This window comes from Cetorhinus maximus, unplaced genomic scaffold, assembly GCF_964194155.1.
Source record: "Cetorhinus maximus unplaced genomic scaffold, sCetMax3.hap1.1 HAP1_SCAFFOLD_3473, whole genome shotgun sequence".
NCBI classification, from domain to species: Eukaryota; Metazoa; Chordata; class Chondrichthyes; order Lamniformes; family Cetorhinidae; genus Cetorhinus; species Cetorhinus maximus.
Genome location: NW_027599384.1, coordinates 17,501 through 27,342, shown reverse-complemented (window position 1 = coordinate 27,342; position 9,842 = coordinate 17,501). Strand labels below are relative to the sequence as shown.

General features: G+C 60.7%; 1 protein-coding gene across 1 annotated transcript in view; it reads right to left on the bottom strand.

Annotated features, from left to right (window-relative positions):
* Positions 1-222: 222 nt before the first annotated feature.
* LOC144678039 (methyl-CpG-binding domain protein 1-like) overlaps positions 223-9,842 on the bottom strand; it is a gene marked incomplete at its 3' end in the record, with an annotated part of 12,581 nt that continues 2,961 nt past the window's right edge. The window contains exons 3-5 of the mRNA XM_078537966.1: positions 4,647-4,779; positions 3,209-3,323; positions 223-401 (exon numbers count right to left, since the gene is read on the bottom strand). Coding sequence (XP_078394092.1) covers positions 223-401; positions 3,209-3,323; positions 4,647-4,756 — 404 coding nt within the window. The remainder of the gene's footprint in view (positions 402-3,208; positions 3,324-4,646; positions 4,780-9,842) is intronic.

Here is a 9,842-nt window from a genome sequence, read left to right as displayed (position 1 = left end):
GTTACTGACTGTATCTCTACTGATGTTAATCCAGCTCCCTCACACTGTCACTCAGTAACCCCTCTCTCCCCAGCGCCCTGTGTTACTGACTGTATCTCTACTGATGTTAATCCAGCTCCCTCACACTGTCACTCAGTAACCCCTCTCTCCCCAGCGCCCTGTGTTACTGACTGTATCTCTACTGATGTTAATCCAGCTCCTGCTCTCCAGGTGTCTACTCACGCGATCAGTGTGTCCAAGGGGTCAGATGCCAGTCCCTCGGTGGCACTGGCCTTTGCCACGCTGACCTCAATGGGGCTTGGGGAGGGAGTCACCTTCACCTTCTTCTTGGGAGTCGGATGCCAGTCATCCTCCTCCCTGTCACAGGACGAGGTGCTGGATCTTTTCACGGCTTTTCGGATCTGCGGGTACAAGGCACGAAAGCCACGGTGTTACTTAGTGTTTCAGGTTGGCACCAGGGGACCGACAAGGCCCCGTTTATCACCTATTATCCCCTCGGTCCCAGCTGTGGCTCAGCAGGTCTCGCTCTTGCCCTCTGGATCAGTCGGTCAAGGCCTCGAACACCCAGAGGCTCAAGCCCCATAAACCAGGCCGACACTACCCTCGCTGCCAGTGCTGAGGGAGCACCACACTGTCGGAGGGTCAGTGCTGAGGGAGCGCCGCACTGTCGGAGAGTCAGCGCTGAGGGAGCGCCACACTGTCGGAGGATCAGCGCTGAGGGAGCGCCACACTGTCGGAGGGTCAGTGCTGTGGGAGCGGCGCACTGTCGGAGGGTCAGTGCTGAGGGAGCGCCGCACTGTCGGAGGGTCGGTGCGGAGGGAGCGCCGCACTGTCGGAGGGTCAGTGCTGAGGGAGCCGCACTGTCAGAGGGTCAGTGCTGAGGGAGCGCCCACACTGTTGGAGGGTCAGTGCTGAGGGAGCGCAGCACTGTCGGAGGGTCAGTGCTGAGGGAGCGCCGCACTGTCGGAGGGTCAGCGCTGAGGGAGCGCCGCACTGTCGGAGGGTCAGTGCTGAGGGAGCGCCGCACTGTCGGAGGGTCAGCGCTGAGGGAGCGCCGCACTGTCGGAGGGTCAGTGCTGAGGGAGCGCCGCACTGTCAGAGGGTCAGTGCTGAGGGAGCGCCGCACTGTCAGAGGGTCAGCGCTGAGGGAGCGCCGCGCTGTCGGAGGGTCAGCGCTGAGGGAGGCTCGTTCAGGATGAGGTGTTTAGCCCGTCTGCCCCCTCAGGTGGGCCTGAAGGATCCCAGGGGCAATACCGAGAGGAGCAGTGGGAGCTGGGGCGGTGAATTTCCCCGGTGTCCTGGGGCCCAATATTGCTCACTCAGCCAATGCCACCAACAACGAGAATAAGCCGGTCATTGATCCCATTGCGGTCTGGGGTGGGTGGGTCAGTTTTCCTACGTTACAGCAGCGACTGCCCTTTGACCAAAGTACTGGTCAGGGCCTGTCAGGGCCTTGGGGCCTGTCGAGGTGGCGAGACGTGGGCCCGGTCTCGTCTCCGAAGCCTGCGGCCTGCTCTGAGGGCCGGGAGAGCCAACCACGTACGTGTGTGTTTGGACGGGGGGGGCGGTTTTAGGCACGCGCAGGCCCAGCAGCTTCCTTCCCTGAGGGACATCTTTACAACTTGTCCCGGTGGGGTTTTGAACTCAAGGCCTTGGCGCTCCTCGTCCCACAACAACAACTTGCATTCATACGGCGCCTTGAACAGCCCCCTTGCAGGAGGCAAAGTTTGACCCCGGCCCGGGTCGGGAGGTATGAGGGACAGGTGACCACAAACCCGGCCTAGCAGGTCAATTGTTAAGGAGCGTCTTAAAGATGGGGGAGAGAGAGAGGGAGGGGTGTAGGGGCTGGAGGAGGTTACAGAGATAGGGAGGGTTGTAGGGACTGGAGGGGGTTACAGAGATAGGGAGGGGTGTAGGGGCTGGAGGAGGTTACAGAGATAGGGAGGGTTGTAGGGACTGGAGGGGGTTACAGAGATAGGGAGGGTTGTAGGGGCTGGAGGAGGTTACAGAGATAGGGAGGGGTGTAGGGGCTGGAGGAGGTTACAGAGATAGGGAGGGGTGTAGGGGCTGGAGGAGATTACAGAGATAGGGAGGTGTAGGGGCTGGAGGAGGTTACAGAGATAGGGAGGGTTGTAGGGGCTGGAGGAGGTTACAGAGATAGGGAGGGGTGTAGGGGCTGGAGGAGGTTACAGAGATAGGGAGGGGTGTAGGGGACTGGAGGAGGTTACAGAGATAGGGAGGGGTGTAGGTGCTGGAGGAGGTTACAGAGATAGGGAGGGGTGTAGGGGCTGGAGGAGGTTACAGAGATAGGGAGGGGTGTAGGGGCTGGAGGAGGTTACAGAGATAGGGAGGGGTGTAGGGGCTGGAGGAGGTTACAGAGATAGGGAGGGTTGTAGGGGCTGGAGGAGGTTACAGAGATAGGGAGGGGTGTAGGGGCTGGAGGAGGTTACAGAGATAGGGAGGGTTGTCGGGGCTGGAGGAGGTTACAGAGATAGGGAGGGGTGTAGGGGCTGGAGGAGGTTACAGAGATAGGGAGGGGTGTAGGGGGCTGGAGGAGGTTACAGAGATAGGGTGGGGTGTAGGGGCTGGAGGAGGTTACAGAGATAGGGTGGGGTGTAGGGGCTGGAGGAGGTTACAGAGATAGGGAGGGGTGTAGGGGGCTGGAGGAGATGAGAAGGAGTTGCTGGTGGGGGGGTGGGGAGGGGATATTGGAAATGATGGTGTTGTGGGTCAGTGGGCACGGGGTGGGCGTTGGGCTAAGCGGGTCTTGGTCGGGCTGGTGCCACAAACACGAGATTAGAGTTCGCCCAGAGCGCTGAGCGGGCAGGCGGGGCACTGGCTGCACCCTCTGGGCCAGAGGAGCACACTCAGGGACGGGCTGTGACCCTGTCGGTGCCGACACTGGGTAGGGGGAGGCAGCCTGCACTGTGGGTCTTCCCCACCTCCCACCCTCAGGAGCCGGCGACGGGGCTCACACCCAGAACGTTCCGACTTCCAATATGGGAGTGCGGTCCACATCCGGATGCCGGTGAACCACGGAGGAGGGGGGAAGCAGAGAGGGGGATGGGGAGGGAGGGAGGGGGAGGTGCCGGGGGCGGGGGAGGTGCTGTGGGTGGGAGGGGGAGGGGAGGGGGAGTGGGGGGGATGGGGCTGGGGAGGGGGGGAGGGGAGTGGGAGGGGGAGGGGGAGCGATGGCCCCGAGTCTCACCTTTGTGTGGGGCGGTAGGATGATCCCCTTCTTGAAATCGAAGTACGTCAAGTCCAGCGAGTCCCCGAAATATTTCACCAGCTCCACCTTACTGCGGAATCGCTCCGCTGTGGGACTGCACCAGGGAGGGAGGGGAGGGCGAGGGGGAGAGGGGAGGGGGAGAGGGAGAGGGAGGAGGGAGAGGGGGAGGGGAGGGCGGGGTGAGAAAGAGGGTGAGGGCAAGGGAGAGAGGGAGGGGGTGAGGGAGGGGGAGGAGGGAAGGGGGAGGGGGAGGGGGAGGGGGAGAGGAAGAGGGAGAGGGAGAGAGGATGAGAGGGAGATGGGGAGAGCGAGAGAGAGGAGGAGAGGGAGGAGGGAAGAGGGAGGAGGGGGAGAGGGAGGAGGGGGAGAGGGAGGAAGGGGAGAGGGAGAAGGGGGAGAGAGGAGGGAGAGGGAGATGGAGAGAAGGAGGAGGGGAGAGGGAGGAGGGGAGAGGGAGGAGGGGGAGGGAGAGGGAGAGGGGGGAGGGAGAGGGGGGAGGGAGAGGGAGGAGGGGGAGGGAGAGGGGGGAGGGAGAGGGGGGAGGGGAGAGGGAGAGAGGGAGGGGGGAGAAGGAGGAGGGAAGAGGGAGGAGGGGAGAGGGAGAGAGAGGAGGAGAGGGAGGAGGGGGAGAAGGGGGAGAGGGGGAGGGGGAAAGGGGAGAGGGAGATGGAGTGAGGGAGGAGGGGAGAGTGAGGAGGGGGGAGGGAGAGGTTGGAGGGAGAGGGAGAGGGAGGAGGGGAGAGGGAGGAGGGGAGAGGGAGAGGGAGGAGGGAGAGGGGGAGGGAGAAGGAGGGAGGGAGAGGGATGGGGAGGAGGGAGAGGGAGGAGGGGAGAGGGAGAGGGAGGAGGGAGAGGGAGGAGGGGAGAGGGGGAGGGAAGGAGGGAGGGAGGAGAGGGAGGAGGGGAGGAGGGAGGAGGGGAGAGGGAGAGGGAGAGGGACATGTTTAAAAGCAGAGAACAGGCAAACCAGGCAACACAAAATCCCCAGCTCCAGCGACTCCCCCTCAGAGCAGGTTGGGGGAACACACTCGCACTCAGTGCCCGGGTGTTAAACAGCAGTGACGGACAGGGGGAGGGGGCGTTATATTCACCAGGAACCATATCCCCCTCCTCATCATTCTCCATCATGCCAGCCTGGGGAAGGACAGTAAGACTCCGCGCCGACCCCCATGCCCGAATAGTCCTTGGGGATGCTGGACAGGTCAGATCCCACGTGACGCCAGGCCATTTGGGAGAGTTCGGAGGGGCAGATTGGGGAACGTACTGCAGCAAGACCTGCTGCTTTCATAGGCTTGGCTAAAGTGGTTTTCACTGGCGCCTCTCTCCTCCCCCCAATCCCAGCCTCCTGGTAATAAACAAGTTTCACACTGAGTCTGGGGCAGGGCGAGGTGTTGGGGTCCTGGCCCCCACTCCCTACCTCATGTAGTAGGTGTCTGACTTTCCGATGGTGGCTCCAGATCTTCGGAACACCTCACGCCGTTTCCAGCCCACCGGCAGCACTGGGCAGTCCTCCCAGCCCTCTGACATGGTCGGAGCAGATCAGCTCAACACTGGGATAGTGAGGCACAGAGAGAGACAGAGAGAGAGAGAGACAGAGAGAGAGAGAGAGAGAGAGAGACAGAGAGAGAGAGACAGAGAGAGACAGAGACAGAGAGACAGAGAGAGAGAGAGACAGAGAGACAGAGAGAGAGAGACAGAGAGAGAGAGAGAGAGGAGGCACAGAGAGAGAGACAGAGAGAGAGAGGGCGCACGCGAGCGAGGCGGAGAGAGCGCGAGGTGGAGAGAGCACGTGCAAGCGAGACGGTGACAGCGAGGCGGAGAGAGTGAGACGGAGAGAACGTGCGAGCGAGACGGAGACCGCGCACGTGAGCGAGACGGAGAGAGCAAGATGGAGAGAGCGCGCACGAGCGAGGCGGAGAACGCGAGCGGGATGGAGAGAGCAAGACGGAGAGAGCGCGAGCGAGTGGGACGGAGAGAGCGTCCACGAGCGAGTCAGAGAGAGTGCGCGCGAGCGTGGTGGAGCAAGCAAGACGGAGAGAGCGCGCGCAAGCGAGACGGAGAGCGCGTGCGATCGAGACAGAGAGAGCGCGCATGAGCGAGACGAGGAGAGCAAGATGGAGAGAGCGCGCGCGATCGAGACGGAGAGAGCAAGATGGAGAGAGCGCGCGCGATCGAGACGGAGAGAGCAAGATGGAGAGAGCGCGCGCGATCGAGACGAGGAGAGCAAGACGGAGAGAGCGCGCGCGATCGAGACGGAGAGAGCGAGGCGCAGAGAGCACGAGCAACACGGACAGCGTGAGCGAGACAGAGAGAGGGGGTAGCGGAGGAGGCAGAGACAGACAGACAGAGTGGGAGAGAGAGGGAGAATCAATTAAATCCAAGCATAAAACAAGCATCAATGTGAGATGAAAGCAGTCTGTTTGCTGCCAATGTCCCGCAGACAGCTCCCCACAACTCTCCCAGCTCCGCACGCTCCCCCCACTCCGCACGCTCCCCCAGCTCCGCACGCTCCCCCCACTCCCCCCAGCTCCGCACGCTCCCCCAGCTCCGCACGGTTAGACACTTCATTCTGGCTAATGCACAGTGTGGTTGCTGTGGACCTGCTTCTCCTTTACATACACCGGCCTGTCCCTTTAACGCCCGAACCTCCGTCAGCGGACAGACAGCCAGGCGCTGGCGAGGTCACCTCGGTTAGGCTGTGGGGGGGGATGTAGTGTCTGTGTCTCCTCAAGAGGGGAAGCTGCCTCAATCTGAGGCGTTGTGGGTGGTGGTGGGTTCGGTGGTCGGGGGAGGGGGGCAAGCGGGGGTTTTTACACGAACGGGGGAAAACGCCTCCACTGACAAAGATTTGGAAAGTAACTTGCGATATTCCCGTCCGAAGGTGACGTTCGTTCCCGTGTCGCGGAGGAACAAAGGACTGAGGAGGAGGCCATTCGGCCCCTCGAGCCTGCTGCCCCATTCGGCAAAATCACGTGGCTGATCCGACTGTGGCCTCAGCCCCACTTTCCTGCCCCGTTCCCCCCTCCTCATAACCCTCGACTCCCCCTCGTCGATCAGAAATCTGCCTCACTCGGCCTTGAATATATTCAGTGACCCGGCCCCCCGCTGCTCTCTGGGGGAGAGAATTCCACAGACTGACCGCCCTCTGAGAGAAGAAATTCCTCTTCGTCTCCGTCTTCAATGGGAGACCCCTCATTCTGAAACTGTGCCCCCCTCCTCCCCTCGTTCTAGATTCCCTCCCACGAGGGGTGGGGGTAAATATCCTCTCAGCATCCACCCTGTCAAACCCCCTCCCCTCAGAATCTGATATGTTTCAATAAGATCACCTCTCATTCTTCTAAACTCCAATGGGTAGAGGCCCAACCTGCTTGACCTTTCTCTACAGGATGAGCCCCCCTTTGTCCCAGGAGGTGAAGGGGGGGTGGTGATTAGAAATGGTGTTCGGCCTGTGACAAAGTGTCTCGGTGCCTGACCCGCCCAGGCAGGCTCATCGATGACTCCTTCAGCCTGAGGCCTACCTGCCTTACCCCCTTTATTCGTTCAAGGAGCGGGGTGGGGGGGAAGAGTGGGCAAAGTCCGTCCCTAGGACCGAGTGTCTCGCTCGGGTCGTTTCAGAGGGGATGGGGGGTGTGGTTAACGGCCAGACACGTGGTTGAGGGGGTCTGGCCTCCCCGTCTAGGCCTGACCGGGGTAAGGACGGGCAAGGTTTCCTTCCCGACGAAGGTGGGGGGGGGCGTTAGTGAACCAGACCGGGAAAGGGGAGGGGGGTTTTATTAAAAATAAATAAAGAAATGACGAGCGGTGACTGTCACTTGAGGGCTGGGGGTGTGGGGGTGCGGAGGGAGAACAAGGGCCAGGAGTTGGGGGAGGGGGCGGCGAGGCCAATCGGTGGGTTAACGGGTGTGTGTGTGGACACGAGCGGGTGGAAGGGTCTCCTCGCGCACGCGCGCGCTGTACGGTTTCTGTGCGAAACGCTTTTCGGTCTCGCTGCTTGGGTCTCTGCACTGTGTCCAAGGATGCGACTGTTTCCACCACCCCACCCACCCGCACCATAAAACCCACGCCTTGGCAACCGGCACTGGATGCAGCGCTCGAGGCGCGGTCTGACCACAGCGCTTATCGGAGCTCCAGCCCCGATGTAAAAGTGACGTGACATGGGGCCTGGGCTCAGCCTGCACGTCCCTGGCCGGGCGGGGAGGGGAGGGAAGGGGATCTCGCCCTTCCCCTCAGCACCGCCCGCCTCCTGTCGCCAAAGGGCTGCACCCACCCTCCAGCCGGCACGGGGACTGGACAAGGCCGGTGTGTTGGGAAGGGGCTGGTGGCTTTGGAGCCGCACGGTATAAAATTCGCCGCTCCCTTCACGTCCGGTATCCTGATGAGTGCAAGCCAAAAAGCTTCGACAAAGCATGAGACGGGGGGCAGCCATTCGCTGGTCCATTCCTCAGGGCAATGCCCTGACCAATCAGGGTCAAGTTTCACACAATGCTCGGCAGTTGACCGTCATTCACCAACAGTGGCGCATTGTCCACGGTAAAGGTCACTTGCCAACCACTCAGAACTCCCTTCACATGCGGTGTAAGTAGTTTGCCCCTTATACTGATATAGTTGAGAGTGTCCTGATGAGTGCAAGGTGAAAAGTTCCCACGTGTCTCTTTTTTTCAGCAACACTCAGATCGTGAACATTGTCACGTCATCTTTTTACGGTTATATCTTACACCTTTAATGAATCATATCTGAACTGCGCAAGCCACAGTGAGGAAGAAGTGTTGCCTTTTCTTGGGAGGGATCAGACAAGCAGGGGCTGGAGGAGGTGACAAAGATAGGGAAGGTTGTAGGGGACTGGAGGAGGTTACAGAGATAGGGAGGGGTGTAGGGTCTGGAGGAGGTTACAGAGATAGGGAGGGGTGTAGGGGCTGGAGGAGGTTACAGAGATAGGGAGGGGTGTAGGGGCTGGAGGAGGTTACAGAGATAGGGAGGGGTGTAGGGGCTGGAGGAGGTTACAGAGATAGGGAGGGTTGTTGGGGCTGGAGGAGGTTACAGAGATAGGGAGTGTTGTAGGGGCTGGAGGAGGTTACAGAGATAGGGAGGGGGTGTAGGGGCTGGAGCAGGTTACAGAGATAGGGAGGGTTGTAGGGGCTGGAGGAGGTTACAGAGATAGGGAGGGGTGTAGGGGCTGGAGGAGGTTACAGAGATAGGGAGGGGTGTAGGGTCTGGAGGAGGTTACAGAGATAGGGAGGGGTGTAGGGGCTGGAGGAGGTTACAGAGATAGGGAGGGGTGTAGGGGCTGGAGGAGGTTACAGAGATAGGGAGGGGTGTAGGGGCTGGAGGAGGTTACAGAGATAGGGAGGGTTGTTGGGGCTGGAGGAGGTTACAGAGATAGGGAGTGTTGTAGGGGCTGGAGGAGGTTACAGAGATAGGGAGGGGGTGTAGGGGCTGGAGCAGGTTACAGAGATAGGGAGGGTTGTAGGGGCTGGAGGAGGTTACAGAGATAGGGAGGGGTGTAGGGGCTGGAGGAGGTTACAGAGATAGGGAGGGGTGTAGGGGCTGGAGGAGGTTACAGAGATAGGGAGGGGGTGTAGGGGCTGGAGGAGGTTACAGAGATAGGGAGGGGGTGTAGAGGCTGGAGGAGGTTACAGAGATAGGGAGGGGTGTAGAGGCTGGAGGAGGTTACAGAGATAGGGAGGGTTGTAGGGGCTGGAGGAGGTTACAGAGATAGGGAGGGGTGTAGGGGCTGGAGGAGGTTACAGAGATAGGGAGGGGGTGTAGGGGCTGGAGGAGGTTACAGAGATAGGGAGGGGGTGTAGGGGCTGGAGGAGGTTACAGAGATAGGGAGGGGTGTAGAGGCTGGAGGAGGTTACAGAGATAGGGAGGGGTGTAGAGGCTGGAGGAGGTTACAGAGATAGGGAGGGGTGTAGAGGCTGGAGGAGGTTACAGAGATAGGGAGGGGTGTAGAGGCTGGAGGAGGTTACAGAGATAGGGAGGGGTGTAGAGGCTGGAGGAGGTTACAGAGATAGGGAGGGGTGTAGAGGCTGGAGGAGGTTACAGAGATAGGGAGGGGTGTAGAGGCTGGAGGAGGTTACAGAGATAGGGAGGGGTGTAGGGGCTGGAGGAGGTTACAGAGATAGGGAGGGGTGTAGGGGCTGGAGGGGGTTACAGAGATAGGGAGGGGTGTAGGGGCTGGAGGGGGTTACAGAGATAGGGAGGGGTGTAGGGGCTGGAGGGGGTTACAGAGATAGGGAGGGGTGTAGGGGCTGGAGGAGGTTACAGAGATAGGGAGGGTGTAGGGGCTGGAGGGGGTTACAGAGATAGGGAGGGGTGTAGGGGCTGGAGGGGGTTACAGAGATAGGGAGGGGTGTAGGGGCTGGAGGGGGTTACAGAGATAGGGAGGGGTGTAGGGGCTGGAGGAGGTTACAGAGATAGGGAGGGGTGTAGGGGCTGGAGGGGGTTACAGAGATAGGGAGGGGTGTAGGGGCTGGAGGGGGTTACAGAGATAGGGAGGGGTGTAGGGGCTGGAGGGGGTTACAGAGATAGGGAGGGGTGTAGGGGCTGGAGGGGGTTACAGAGATAGGGAGGGGTGTAGGGGACTGGAGGAGGTTACAGAGATAGGGAGGGG